Source organism: Schistocerca gregaria, chromosome 4 (assembly GCF_023897955.1).
Source record: "Schistocerca gregaria isolate iqSchGreg1 chromosome 4, iqSchGreg1.2, whole genome shotgun sequence".
NCBI lineage: Eukaryota > Metazoa > Arthropoda > Insecta > Orthoptera > Acrididae > Schistocerca > Schistocerca gregaria.
Genome location: NC_064923.1, coordinates 303,892,809 through 303,908,740, shown reverse-complemented (window position 1 = coordinate 303,908,740; position 15,932 = coordinate 303,892,809). Strand labels below are relative to the sequence as shown.

The 15,932-nt window shown below is 37.9% G+C and overlaps 1 protein-coding gene across 1 annotated transcript in view; it reads right to left on the bottom strand.

The window, feature by feature from the left end:
• The window catches only part of LOC126266703 (uncharacterized), a 348,549-nt gene that overhangs the window by 259,733 nt on the left and 72,884 nt on the right, over positions 1-15,932 (bottom strand). The window contains exons 9-10 of the mRNA XM_049971146.1: positions 12,784-13,687; positions 4,798-4,961 (exon numbers count right to left, since the gene is read on the bottom strand). Coding sequence (XP_049827103.1) covers positions 4,798-4,961; positions 12,784-13,687 — 1,068 coding nt within the window. The remainder of the gene's footprint in view (positions 1-4,797; positions 4,962-12,783; positions 13,688-15,932) is intronic.

The following is a 15,932-nucleotide window of genomic DNA, read 5'->3' as shown; positions in this document are numbered from 1 at the left end:
TATGACAGCTAATGAAAAAGTACTATGAATTTGATAGAGAATTACACCTCATATTTAGAGAGTTCCGACAGGCCTATGACAGCATTAATCGGACGGTGTTATGGAGGATATTGCAGGAGTTGGGCATCACAAGAAAATACATCAAAGTGATTGAAGCATCTTATACAGATACAAGCTACCAAGTATGGTTTGGAAACAAAATGTCAGAGCCTTTCACTGTTCAGCACAGTTTGAGACAAGGAGATCCTTTGTCCCCAGTGCTATTCAACATTGCATTAGAAAAGGTACGACATGAAATTGGTAATGACAGGGAGATAGATATGACTGGAACTGACACAATCTTGGCCATGACTGATGATATGGTGATTTGGAGGACTGACTCAATCAGATAGTGCCACTAGGTTCATGAAAGAGGCAAGCAAAGTGAGATTAGTTGTCAATGATAAGAAAACCAAATATATGATCATGTCACACTGACAGTATTTCCCTACCACTATCAATACAGATGGACACAATTTTGAACGAGTAGAGAAATTTAAGTACCTGGGACTGGTTCTATCTCATAAAAGCGATGTTGTGAAAGAGGTTCAACAGGGAATAATTAATGATAATCATGCCATATTTAGTCTCAAAAACATACTCAAGTCATGCTTGGTCTCACAAAACAGCAAGATCAAACTTTACATGGCACTGGTAAAATCGATTCTGTTGTATGGCTGCGAGACATGGGTTACTTCGAAACTTGTGGTATCTTATTCTTTACAATAAAATGATCAGAGACCTTCTATGTTATACCTGATGCCCACAACTCATATTTTTACTCAATCTGTACAAGCAGCTTCCCCTATGACATTTCTTTGTCTGCAATTTTCTATAAAATTAAGAGTGCTTCCTTTGGAATCAACAGGCATTACTACACATAAATTGGTTAATAGCATAACCTCAGCATACTACACAACAAAACACACATGGGCCTCAGCTACTAAAAAGCACATAGATTCCCACTAAAGGTGGGAAGTAATGCACTTTACACATGGCCTCCATTTCCAGGGAGTTACATATGCATGAATTTGTGAGCATGCACAAACTTTAAAAAAAAAAAAAAAAAAAAAAAAAAAAAAAAAAAAGCATCGAGTTAATGCACCTTTAAGAAGCCAAGTAGATCATTTAAAATTTGTGGTGATTTTAAGTCTACCATTAATGCTCAAGCAAATGTTGATCTGTACCATACTCCCAGCCCTGACGAATTGTTATCAGAAGGTGGATGTGACTATTATTTTTCAAAGATGGATCTAGCTGATATCTAATTTCAATTTTCTGTAGGTGATCAGTTGGAACATTTTTAGTGATTAATCACAATTTGGCATGTGTCATTATAATATTTTACCATTTAGGGCCACAAGTGCACTTGTTATATTTCAGATTGTCTCACACAACTTCTCTAAAGTATACTCCACTACGTTAATCATTTACATGACTTGCTAATTACCAGGGCCATGTCGGAGGAGAACATGCACAATCTTCAGATGCTGTTTGAGTGCCTCAAAGTCCATTGCCCACATTGTCACCTCGACAAATGTAGTTTCTTTAAGCCAAGTTTAAAGTACCCTAGCACACATATTAGTTAGGTTAGGTTAGTGGTGTTTAACGTCCCGTCGACAACGAGGTCATTAGAGACGGAGCGCAAGCTCGGGTTAGGGAAGGATGGGGAAGGAAATCGGCCGTGCCCTTTCAAAGGAACCATCGCGGCATTTGCCTGAAACGATTTAGGGAAATCACGGAAAACCTAAATCAGGATGGCCGGAGACGGGATTGAACCGTCGTCCTCCCTAGCACACATATTAAGTAAAAAAGGGTTCATGCCCACACAGGATCATGTGGTCACAATCACTACCTGATCAGCTCCCACGAACCTCAAAGATGTACGGCTGCTCCTGGGCAAACTATATCCTTATGCAAAATTCATTTCCAACATAGCCCAGACCTCCCATCTGCATTATCTACTGCATAAAAAAGGTTTTACATCTAAGTAGTCAAAGCCATGCCAGAAAGCTTTCTTGCAACTCAAAAACATGCATTAGGGCCTCTTGTTTAGCAATGTTCCATAAGGGTAAATGTTCCATAAGGGTAAATGTTAAACGCTTGTCACTGACACGTCAAATTGTGGCATCAGTGCAATGCTGTTAAACCCCACTGGAGGATTCTACATCTACATAGGTACTCCCGCAAGCCACCATACGGTGCATGGTGGAGGTATCCTGTACCACCACTTGCCATTTTCTTGTTCCACTCACAAATAGACAGAGGGAAAAATGACTGTCTATGTGTCTCCTTACAAGCCCTATTTTTCCGCATTTTATCTTCATGGTCCTTGAGCAAAATATATGTTGGTGACAGTACAATCGTTTTATAGTTACCTTCAAATGCTGGTTCTCTAAATGTTCTCAATAGTGTTTCTCGAAAAGAATGTCGCCTTGCCTCCAGAGATTCCCATTTGAGTTCACGGAACACCTTCACAACATTTACATGTTGTTCGAACCCATTGCTAACAAATCTAGCAGCCTGCCTCTGAATTGCTTCAATGTCTTCCTTCAATCTGACCTGGTATAGATCCAAAACACTCAAGCAGTACTCAAGAATAGGTCATACCAGCATCCTACAAGCTGTTTCCTTTACAGGTGAACCACTCTTTCCTAACATTCCCCCAATAAAGCAAAGGCATCCATTCACCTCCCCTACCACAGTTCTCACTTACTTGTTCTATCTCGTATTGCTTTACAATGTTACGCCCACATATTTAAATGACTTGACTTTGTCAAACAGGATGCTAGTAATACTGCATCTGAATATTATAGGTTTGTTTTATATACTAATCTGCATTAACTTACATTTTTCCACAGTTAGGGCTAGTTGTCATTCATCACACAAACTGGAAATTTTGTCTAAGTTGTCTAGTATCTTCCTACAATCACTCAACTTCAACACCTTACCGTACACCACGGCATCATCAGCAAACAACAGCAAACTGATGCCCACCCTGTCCTCCAAATCATTTATATATATAGAGATCAGCAGTACTCCTGTCACACTTCCCTTACGCACTCCTGATGATACCTTATCTCTGTTGAGCACAGCATACTGGGTTCCATTATTTAAGAAGTCTTTGAACCACTCACATATCTGTGAACTTATTCCTTCGTCGACAGCCTGGAATGGAGCACCATGTCAAATACTTTCTGGAAATGTACAAATATGGAACATGCCTGTTGCCCTTCATCCATAGTTTGCAGTATATTATGTGAGAAAAGGGCAAGGTGAGTTTTGCACGAGCGATGCTTGCTAAAACCATACTGATTCTTAGCCATAAGCTTCTCAGTATCAAGAAAGTTTATTGTATTCAAACTGAGAGTATGGTCAAGGATTCTGCAGCAAACAGAAGTTTGGGATATTGATCTATAATGTTGCAACTGAAATCAGCTCTCTCTCCCCATCCTTGATAAAGTCAGCACAAGTGGAGTCACTTCCGATTTCAAGTGCTGTTTACTGGGGGGTGGGGGTGGGATGTTTAGTATATGACAGTGATTCGGATTCTCCATCCAGCCAGAGTGGAGGACACCTCTGATACTTCGGCTTTATATTCTGGCTGCAACTTGCTCCCACGGAGAGTGTTGCCACAGCCACAGGTATGTCACGTAGGACGCCACACTGATGCCACGCTGCCTGTAAATACAGTGGCCCCACAGTTAGTTCATGCTATTCTACAGAGACTTCAACTGTGCTACTATTAATAAAGTTATTGACCTTCACTGACATTTTTGATTCAGACTGTTTCCTGAACTGATTGTACACAGTTACAATGATTTTGCTACATACTGGACTGTTTGCCACAAGCTGTTCGCTGTGCGAATTCTGTTCGATTTCCAATCCTGGCGTTAAAATCACCCATGAGCAGAACACTATCCTTGTCCTTTACTCTAACAACTACATCACTGAGTGCCTCATAAAAACTATCCATCTTATCTTGGTCTGTCCCTTCACAATGCGAATATACTGACACTATCCTAATTTTCTTGCTAGACACTGTCAAATCTATCCACATCAGTCATTCGTTTACATACCTTATTGCAACTACGCTGGGTTCCATTTCTTTCCTGATGTAAAACGCTACACCCCATTGTGCTATTCCTGCTTTGACTCCTGACAGGTAGACCTTGTATTCTCCCACTTCCTCTTCTTTCTTACCCCTTACCCGAATGTCACTAACAGCCAAAACGTCCAGCCCCATCTTACTTGCAGCCTCTGCCAGCTCTACCTTCTTCCCAGAGTAGCCCCCATTGATATTAATAGCTCCCAATCTCATTACCATTTGTTTGCCAAGTCGTACCTTAGGAGTCCCTGGTTTGTCAGTTAGAGGTGGGACTCCGTCACCTCCAAAGGTCCGAGGCATTTTGCTCTGATTGTTGCCAGCATCATATTTAAAGTACCAGGGAAGCAGGTTGCTAGCCTTACTTGCCCCGAGTCCCATTGGGTTTTACCCCTAACGGCTGAGGGACTAACCGGTGGATTTGGTAGCCTTTGCCATATGAGCACAAAGCTGACCACGACTCAGAATATGTCCAAGATGCCCAGCCTTATTCCAAAGTAACTGGTATCCCTACTGTCGGGACCACTTACTTGGCCACTCATACGTTGCCCGTGATTCATGAACTAGGACATGACTACAGGAACCCACACCATGAACCACATTACCTTTACAGGATGGATTAATTAATGCTAAGGAAAATCTGTGACACTTGCCTGTAGCTGTGATTGCTGGACATCACCCTTTGACTTGGTACCAATCAAGAGTGAACCTGTAATTTTTCTAGTGCTATGTCCACGATACAATGCTTGAATTCGGGTAGCAGCTCTCTCTCTCTTTTCATGTTCAACTGCACGCTTGAATAGCTCCGCAGCAGCACCTATCATAACATCAGAGATCATTAACATACTGCCGCTGGATGCAAAATACGCACAGCTGTCACTCACCAAGCTACTTAATATTCAGCATGTCATATACAAGCATAAAAAAGTAAGTATGAACCAGTCAAAGCTGGATTGTGAACAATGATTAATGAGTCTCTCTGAAATGAGGTTTGTAAGTCTTATATAAGCCTATGAGACCACCTATAGACTTGTTTTGAGAAATATTATGAAAGTGACAATTTTACAATAAGTAAATAATTTATCATTTATAGCAACTGCTTAGATACTCAAACATTTCTATTAATCCTACCTATGTATGTACAGCACCACAGTTGTACACGTTTGTTTGCTCTCCTTCAGCTTCCTGTTATGAAAGTGTGAACGTATCAGAAAATATCCCTGATCATAATGAAACACAATCAAAATACACATAGAGATTGGTTGGACTAAAAAATTCGATTCTTCAAAATTGAACAGAAAAATTTCTGTTGCCATCAGGACAGAATTCTTTTACAATCAAGTAACAGCTATAAGCACCTTCAGCAGTTCAAGATATCCACATTGTAAGATACTAACAGCACACACTGATAATGTAATGAAATACACCGTGGAATGTTTTCAACGTAGTGACAAACGTTGAAGAAATAATAATGTCATTCACAGTCCTAGTCTTCTTAGCATCTCAGACCCACAGCTCTTAATTCACAGATAAATTTGGTTTAGGAAAGCAGATTACTAACACCAAATGATATAGGTGCAATATAAAAACTCACTGCCCTAACCACAATGAAATACTTCGTAATGGTAGTGATTGATGGGTCATAGCCTTACAGGGCTGTTTCTGGTGATTGTTAATTTCCATACAGTCATATAACAGCCTGGTATGCAAGAGAACATTGTCTCCTCTCCTGGTACTGGGGAGGAGGAATAGGGAGTACTAGACACAATGGACTATTGAAGCTGCTCAACAGCATACAGAGCTCAGTGAATACACATAAGTAGTGAAAATCTCTACTGTATTAAGTCCCTTCTGTTCTAGCCTGTAACACAGCATAAGAATGGCTCTGAGCACTATGCGACTTAACTTCTGAGGTCATCAGTTGCCTAGAACTTAGAACTAATTAAACCTAACTAACCTAAGGACATCACACACATCCATGCCCGAGGCAGGATTCGAACCTGCGACCGTAGCGGTGGCTCGGTTCCAGACTGTAGCGCCTAGAACCGCACAACCACTCCAGCTGGCACAACATAAGAGATGACTACTATACTTTGTTTGCAGATCTGTCATGAATGAAAAGCACAATTGTCACACATATTACTCTATTACTTTCCTTGGTGCTACAGAGAGATTGCAATATCCACCTGTTAAAAGCTACCTTAAACATAAAAGATATGTGACTGATTGTAAACATTACTCCTAGACTTCTCAATAAAACGAGGAAATATGCAGTTTCCATGCATTTAAAAATGCTAACAGTAATCACACTTTATTAGCCTAATACTTCCTTTTCTAGTCACCACACTGTGGACAACTTTTAACACTTCAGATTTGTCTTTTCCTAACAGTCACTTTCTCCCATTACTTCCAACAAAATATTCCTGTTACCATGACCATGGCTGTGTTGGACTTCCCAATGCACAGCAGGTGTTTTTGCTGGAACTTGCTGTATGAATGTACTGGGACAGAAGTTGTAGACTTGAAACAGTTACGAGAATTTTAATGAAATTTACAAGTAAACCAACCCAAAGGATACACTCTCATTTTGATTGGCTCTGACAATGTTATTGTGTAAAGCAAATGTGTTTAAATGACCATTAAGGGATAACACATCCCTCGAAAAAAAAAAAAAAAAAAAAAAAAGAAGAAGAAGGAAAAAACCTTGAGTTTAATACTTCTGAATGAATACACCATTAAGGAATAACAAATCCCCTTGAAAAAACTTGTGTTTAATACCTCTGAATGAATAATGTTGCAGCGCTAACAGGTATACTTAAAAAAAATAATAAAAATAATAAAAAATAAATAAAATAAAAATACTTCAAGTAAAATTTCTATGGTTTTTAATGTACATTACAACGGTGCGTCAATATTTTATCAAAAAGGCATTTTTAAATCTCTACTCCCCCCCCCCCCCCTCTCCGCCCCTCTCACTATTTTGTTATTCATTTTAACATTTGACTAGCAGCAAAACATACAGCATTGTTAGTATCATATTCAGTCATTTATGATGAAGTGGTATTCCAAAAATGCATTTGCTAGAAATGAGAGGAACAATGGACAGCCCAAGCTGGAATATCAACAATTATGGAACGGACTGATTGCTACTCACGGTGAAGATGACACTCACTGGAATGCGCCACCTTTGTCAGAAATAAGCTAGAACTATTCCTATATCGCCGTATGCATGTCCAATATTTCGGCTTCAATGCCAGTTGTTATGCTGGATTGTTTAATAAGTCTTTGTCAGATAAATGTACTCTAAATTCATATTCTACCTTCTATAAAATACAAAATTTCTTGCTTTGTTATTGTGTTTTCTTTTTACATTTGATGTACTTTGTTTATTTTGAAGCTGTAATCTTTTTCAGATTCAGTTATGTTATATTTGAAACTGTTTTTACTTTTTTGTAAATCTGTGCAATAATGAGGAAGTGCAGAATTGTATTGGCCAAAAAAATGCTCAATGCACTTTGATTTTGCGAAGCCAGCCCATCAGACAACTGCAATTACATTGACTGGAGTCACAAACAGGATCACGGTTTATAAGCAAAAGTAAACAAGTGTCTGTTGGTTTCTGTTCAAAGCATATTTAAAAAGGTTGGCGAATCTGGGAGAAGAAAACTAACTGAGTGAGGGAATGAACTTTTAGATTATTATTTCTTAAATACAAGTTAATGCCGAACCCATGTAATTACATCTGAAATTTCCATGCCCAAAATAAAAATATGTCCTATGGCTGAATTATACCAGTTGTCCTGGCAAGAATCATCAAGATATTCACCTCTTTTCATTTTGCCAGGTTCATGCATCTAAACAAAGACAGATTTTTTCATTTATAGTAGATATATAAACCTGTTCAAACAATTTACTTATAAGTTCCCATGTTAATTTGCCAGATGTAGAACCAAACACATGGATATTATCTGCTCAGTATAAATCTTTTCAACTTTTGGTCCAGACTTGCCCTCTTTTTCCTTCCAAACTATGAGAGAAAGGGACATTAAATTTCCACTTGCACGTATAATACTTCCACTTGCAGATATAATAGGCTGAATTGTATAACTGCGTGTTAAGGCATTCATTCAAGAACTTTGCTAGAATTTCAACTTCTGATGTTCCCCTGAAGAATAACGTTCATCCTGCATGTATTTCCAAATTGAAACCTGACTGGTCAGAATTGGTCTCTCCAATCAATAAAATTTTCTTATTCACAGTCTTCATAAATTTGGAAGAGTTTATCCTCAATTCTTCATTATTTGTTATTTGCATATTTGTGATGAATTTATGATTTTCCTTCAAACAATCTGGTGTCTTCCTTTAAAACTGTGAATTCATTTTGAGGAAACCTTAAACACATGTTGTGATAACTTGTCATCATCCCTTGCTTGAAAAGCCCATCTCTCTATATCCAGATCACGTATCGGAACTGTATTGTCCAAAGAAATTTGTAATTTATCTAATAAATACTTGGAAACAAATAATAACTTTTCATTTCTTGTCCCACCTGCAGCAATTTGTGCTTCCCATTTAGACAGATTTTTTTCTCTTTGTGACGTTCCTGTATATATGTTTTACAGTTTTTACCAGAGAGCCAAAAAGTAACTGCTTTTTGTTTATTCTCATGGTCTATATCATGTTTTGTTTTTTTACCATTTCTTCTTCTTCAGGATCGGAAATTACACTTTCATATTAAAACCTTAAAGTAGTGTATCTTTCCATAAATATATCTTTAAATCAAATCTTCTAACTGAGACGCAAAAGTAATTTCTTCGCTAGGGATCATAGTTTCCACGATATATTGTGGCTGATCAAATGCATAATTGTGTGTGTGTGCGTGCGCGCCCACGCACACAATGAGGTGATAAAAGTCGTGGCATAGTGATATGCACACATACAGATGGCACTAGTATCATCGTCATTTGTACTCAGGTTATTCATGTGAAAATGTCTCTGAAGGGATTTGCCCATACAGCAGAAACTAACAAACTTTGATGCAGAATGATAGTTGGGGCTAGACGCATGGGACATTGCCTTTCCGAAATCGTTAGTTGAATTCAATATTCCGCATTGACAATGTCAAGAATGCGCTGAGAATACCAAATTGCAGCACTACCCCTCATTACGAACAATTGAGTGGCTGTTGGCCTTCACTTAACGCCAGAGAGCAGCGGCATTTGCATGGAGTTGTCAGTGCTTACAGACAGGCAACATTGCATGAAATAACCACAAAAATCAATGTGCGACATACGAAAAATGTATCCATTAGGACAGTGTGGTGAAATTTGGTGTTACCAGGCAATAGCGACAGACAACCGATGTGAGTGTCTTTGCTAACAGCACGGTATTGCCTGTAGTGCCTCTCCTGAGCTCATGACCATATCAGTTGGATCCTAGACGACTGCAAAAATGTGACCTGTTCACATGAGTCCCGATTTCAGATGATAAGAACTGACAGTAGGGTTCGAGTGTGGTGCAGCCCCATGAATCCATTGACCCCAAGTTGTCAACAAGACACTGCACTAGCTAGTGGTGGAATGGACTTGGTCTTCTCATTCAGTTAAACCGATCATTGATTGGAAATGACTGTCTGGCTACCTGGAGACCCTCTGCAGCCATACATGAACTTCACTTTCCCAAACAATAATGGAATTTTTGTGGATGACAATGTGCCATGTCACCTATCCACAACTGTTCACAATTGTTCTGAAGAACATTCTGACAATTTGAGTGAATGGTTTGGCCACCCAGATCACCTAATATGAATCCCATTGAACTATTATGGGACAAAATTGAGATGTCAGTTTGTGCACAAAATCCTGCACTTGCAACACTTTTGTAAGTATAGAACACTTTAGTGCCAGCAAGGCTCAATATTTCTGCAGGGGCTTCCAACGACTTGTTGAGTCTAAGCCACTTCGAGTTGCTGCTCTATGCCAGGCAACAGGAGACCCCGACACGATATTAGGAAGTATCCCATGACTTTTGTCAACTCAGTGTACATTTAGAGTATATTGATCCGAGAATGACTTATTAAACAACCCAACATGACAACTGACATTGAAGCGTACACATAACGGGTACATGTAGAGCAATAATAGGGATATTACTAACTTATTTCTGACAAATGTGTCTTTGGAATGCCACTTCATCACATATGACTGAAGTTGGTATTAATGATGCTATATGTTTTGCTATTACTCAAACGTCAAAATGAAAAAACAAAACAATGGAGGGATTTCCAAAAAAAAAAAAAAATGACTTTTTTGACAAATTTGGGTGCATCTTTGTAATGTACATTAAAAATTATAGAAATTTTATTTGAAGTTTCTTTATGTCTGTTACCACTTTAACAGTATTCATTCAAACATACTAAAGTCAATTTTTTTCAGGGGGGTGGTTCACATCCTTAAGAGCTGTATGGGTATGTATAAAATAAGTCTCTCTTATTTTGCTCTAGACTACAAAATATTCAAAGCCTATCAAAATCGAAGTGCATCCCTTGGGTGGGTTTGCTTGTTAGATGTATTCTTAAGCCTAAACGAAATTTGAAGCAGGCTTTAAATTGTGGTACCCACTAACCCACAATGTACACACTAAAAGGATATCAGAAAAAGTAAGGAGATAGAGAATTCAATTTACAAGAGCCTATAGCATATTAAAATGGAAAGACAAGATGGTAGCAGAAAAATAAATGACCATGCTTGTGGAGGAAACAAAAAAATAAGTCGAATTTGAAATAACTTATCGGGGGAAGCCACAGAGAGTACGAATGGGAGTCCTTAACTAGCCATGAGAGACCTATAGATATGTTGTTGAACAGAATGGCAGACATCTTAGTGTTTCCAGCTTATTGACAGCACGTTAAGTATTTTGCTGCTCATAGTGTTGACCCAAGGTGAGCATGGCCTCCTGGCATATATCAATTCTACATTACCACTATGTGACAGAATTAACATAGGTTGGACTCTGCAGGTCTCACTCCAAAGTAACGGAGGTCAGAGCATGTTTTTATCTAGCTTGGAGGCAGACTGCAGCAGTAATATTCAAGTTGATAAGGAACGTTGCATTCCAACCACTGTGGGGGAGTCGCAGTGGTCTACCACTGTTACATTTTTGTGATTTTGAGGTGGGAACTTTTCTAGCTCTATGGTTGGACTCCCCACATGGTGCCAGTATGAGGACAAGTAAATAATCACCTCCCTCTGAGTCTGTATTGGGCATGATCAAAAGGTGAATAGGAAAAGCTTTTCCCAATAACCAATGCCAACTTTTGGATTTTTAACAAAAATGGTTCATGGTAATCACATAATTATTCTGACATCTGATACTACTATCCTTCCAGAACCATCAGTAGTTTCAGAATTTTGCATGCCATTAATTTATGGGGGGAAATATGCATATTAAGTTTATCTAATTGATTAACATACAGGGTGATTCTATGTTGATGTAAAAAATGTCAGGGATGATGGAAATCGGTAAATTTATGAAACTGAAATAAGGGACCCTGGTCTGTAAGTAAATGAGTCAAATATTATAGGCAGAAATTGTTCTGATACATCTGATAGTGGAATACATGTATCTGCTATTGTTGTTGCTGAAACAGCAGTGTACGCAACTTTCAGAGGTGATACTACTGACCAAATAAGAAAAACAAAGTCTAGTCACTGGGCAAATTGTTGGTGCTCGTATGGTGGGTGCCTCCATAAACAACAAAGCCTAAGTATTTAGTGTTTATACCACATACTGGATGTGACTCATGAATCCTCTCAGTACTAAACTAACATGAAGGGAGCTCCACAAGCAAAGAATTGCAGGGCGAGCTGGAATACAGAAACCACTTGCCAGTAAGAAAAATGCCCATATGAGGAAAATGTGGTGCCAAAACTATAAAACCTGGACTATGGAGCAATAGAAAAAAGTCATTTAGTAAGATGAGTTTTACTGTCGCAGTGTTTCCAACTTCTGACTGAGTTTGCATCTTGACAGTGAAACATGGCAGAGATCAGATGACAATTTGTGCAGGCGTATTGTGATATTCCATGGGGCCCAAATTGCATTACTGTCAAGGATTATGTGATAATTTTAACTGATCAGGTCCATCCCATGGTACAATGTTTGTTTCCCAGTGGTGACATGACTTGCACTGTCCAAGACTGGTTTTGTGAGCACAAGGATAAATTGATCCATCTCCCCTAGATTCAATATTATTGAGCTTTTGTGGCTTACTTCGGAGAGAAGAATCACTTACCATCTCCATCATTGTTGCCTGAACTTGCCACTATTTTGCCCGAAGAATGGTTTAAGATTTCCTTTTATACCAAACATAACCCATATTGTCTATTACAGGATGACTGGAAACTGTTTCAAATGTCAATGGTTCTTATACACTGTATAACACTTGGTAATAGAGGAACAGTAAAGTAAAATCAGAAAGAAAAACTGATTGTAATAGTTGTGTTTCTTCAAAAGTTAATAATGTATTCAGCAATCAAATTCCACGGAAAATGAATTCCAATCTTACAATTAACTTTACAAGTAAAAGAATAAAATAGTTCATTTAAATAAATTATCCATATATTCATATTTTTTCTTACCTGAAGATCTGGTTGTGACATCACATGTTAATGGAGAATTTGCTGCATATTGGTCTTTTTCAAATTCTTGTTGCATCAACAATTTCTTCAATTTCGCTTTAGTTTGTACCTTAATTTCACAATCTTTCACTGGATCTGAGTGAGTAGTGACCATATCAGTCTGCAGCTGTGATTTTCTATCTGAACTTTTGTTATAATCATCATCTGCATTTTGTCTATTTTTAACAAGTTCATGCCTACGTTCTGGGTATTTTTTTTGTTCCACAGGGGTAACATGAGTATTTCTTTCTATTGTCTGCAAATTGTTGGTGAATGATGAGGGTAGACAATTCAAATTAATTACTTCATCCAAATGTTTGCGCACTTGGGGTTGTACAGTCTCTCTCTTTCCAATAATACCGGATTCTGAAATATGAGGTGGTGATGGTGGTGAGTATTTCATGCTTATTTGTGGAACATGGTTTAACACTGTTTGTGTCGAAGTACCTAAGTGATTTTGAACGTGGTTTGTTTTATCGGCACTTCTTCGTTTCTTAAGCAATTTTCTACTTTTTTCAGTTGTTTCAGAATGCTGCTCAGGGCAAAAAGGAAAAGCGCTTCTCTTGGAAAAATACTGCTGTGGACTGTTCACAGTCTTTTGCCTAGATTTTTTCTCCGATTCAACAGAGTTTTCCTTTAGGATTTTCTCAGGTCCCTTGACACTTCCTGCCTGTTCTCTGGTAGACCGTTCAACAGATTTAATAATATTGTTTTCTCTGAGCATATTGATTGTGTGATTCGCTAACTCCATTTTCTTTTCCAATGACTTCATTTGCTTTCTATGATCATAGCGTTTAAGTTTGGTTGGAGGTGAATCACTGATATTTATTATTGCTCTGTCTGTGTTCACCACTCTGCTATTTTCCTGTAAGAGATTTTAAAAGTCTTTAATTCAAAAAATTATTTGGGTACAGAGTTTAATACTGAAAATAAATCACAACTTTTATCATATTTCAGCATACCCACGTAAGTGTCACCTATTCATGCATGCACAGCAATAATGGGGTAAAGAACTAACCAACATGAATTTTGAGAACATTGAACAAGTGAAACCCAATTTGCAATATTCTGACATGACATCCTGAAAACCACAGATCAAGGCAGTCAGGCTCATGCAGTAGAAGCAGTAGTGGAGTGTAGTTTAATTATATCTGGCACTGCTGAGAGTTAGATTAGAAAATGGAGCACAAAAGCAGAAGATCAGTTTTGCTATCTGCAAAGCAAGAATAAGGTTTAATGTCCCATCACTCATGAGTTTGTTCCAGATGAAATTCTGTTAGGGTAGCAAAGTAACTGATGGCAGCTCAAATATAAAGTATATGAAACACAAACAAAGGGAAAAAGCATTTCTGAGACGGAGAATTTTGTTAACATTTGTATGGAGGTGTAGCCTTATGTCAAAGTGAAATGTGGACAAATAACAAGAGACACAAGGAAAATAAGTTTTTGAAATGTTGTGTTACACTAGACTATAAAGGATATTAAGGGTTGACTACAGTAAGTAGGTTCAAGTGGATGTAGGTTGAAGCAGTTATGCAGAGATGAAGCGACATACATAAGATGTACTAACATGGAGAGCTGTATCAAATTGGTCTTCAGCCTGAAGAGAGGAACAACGACAACAATAACCATCTTACGGTTTCTGGAAGAATATTAAATGAATTTATGTGAAGAACTTTATATCTTCGTAAATGGCACAAATTATGGAAGTACGCTGCTGAATGATAAACTAGTGAGCAATAATGGTTTTTTTTTCTGAAACTTATCTACAGTAGAACATATGCTTCACTGACAACATAAGCATCTGTTTTATTTTTTGAGCTTTCACTTAGTAACATTAAATTTTCATTAACATAAAATACATTGTCCTGTAATTTATGTTAATAAAAAGGCAATGGCATAATGAAAAAAAAAATCATTGCACCAGGGTACCTGCTGATGGCAGCGAAAACAACTAACTATGAATAATTAATAGATGGGCACCTCATGATGGCAGCATGCTGCCGAATTCCATCATGCCAAGCTTAACACTGTAATTATGTGCACCAATAGCAGCATAGTTTTACGTTTTTACGAAACAATTTACTGCCCAATAACAAGGTTGTCCAGAAGAGTATTCAGGTCTGTGGCATTTATTACACACTATTCGACTAGTCAGGTGTAAGCAATCAGGAAACTGTTAGATTAGATTAGATTAGTTTTCGTTCCATAGATCCGTGTTGAGGAGATCCTCGTGGATGTGGAACATGTCACCTCTTTTTTTTATTTTTTATTTTTTTTAAGCTGAAATAACAATACTAATAGTATAAATATATACAACACATTTGTTTCTATTAAAAAATTCGTCAATGGAGTAGAAGGAGTTGGCTACTAGTAAGTCTTTCAGGCTCCTTTTAAACTGATCTCTATTTGTAACTAAATTTTTTATGTTTGCTGGCAAATTATTGAAGATGAGTGTTCGTGAGTAGTGGACCCCTTTTTGAACCAAAGTAAGTGCTTTTAAGTCCTTGTGCAGATCATTTTTGTTCCTAGTATTGTATGTATGAACTGAGCTGTTTGTTGGAAAAAGAGATATATTATTTAGGACAAATTTCATTAAGGAGTAAATATACTGAGAGGCAGTAGTTAGTATACCCAGTTCCTTGAAGAGGCCTCTACAAGACGTCCTTGAGTTTACTCCACAAATAATACGTATTACACGCTTTTGGACTCTGAAAACTTTTGTTTGACTCGAAGAATTACCCCAAAATAATATACCATATGACATTATGGAATGAAAGTAGGCAAAGTATGCAAGCTTTTTCACTTTTATGTCGCCTATGTCTGCTAACACTCGAATTGCAAATACAGATTTGTTAAGGCGTTTCTGCAGTTCTGTGGTGTGTTCCTCCCAAATGAATTTATTATCGAGTTGTGATCCCAGGAATTTAAGACTGTCAACCTCTTCTATCTGCTCTTCTTCGTACGTGGAAAGCTCTTACAGGTTCCGAATTGCATATAGTGAGTCTTTTCGAAGTTTAATGTCAGTGAGTTGGCTTTAAACCATTTATTAATATCCATGAAAATATCATTAGCAGATCTTTCTAGAACTACACTCGACATACTATTTA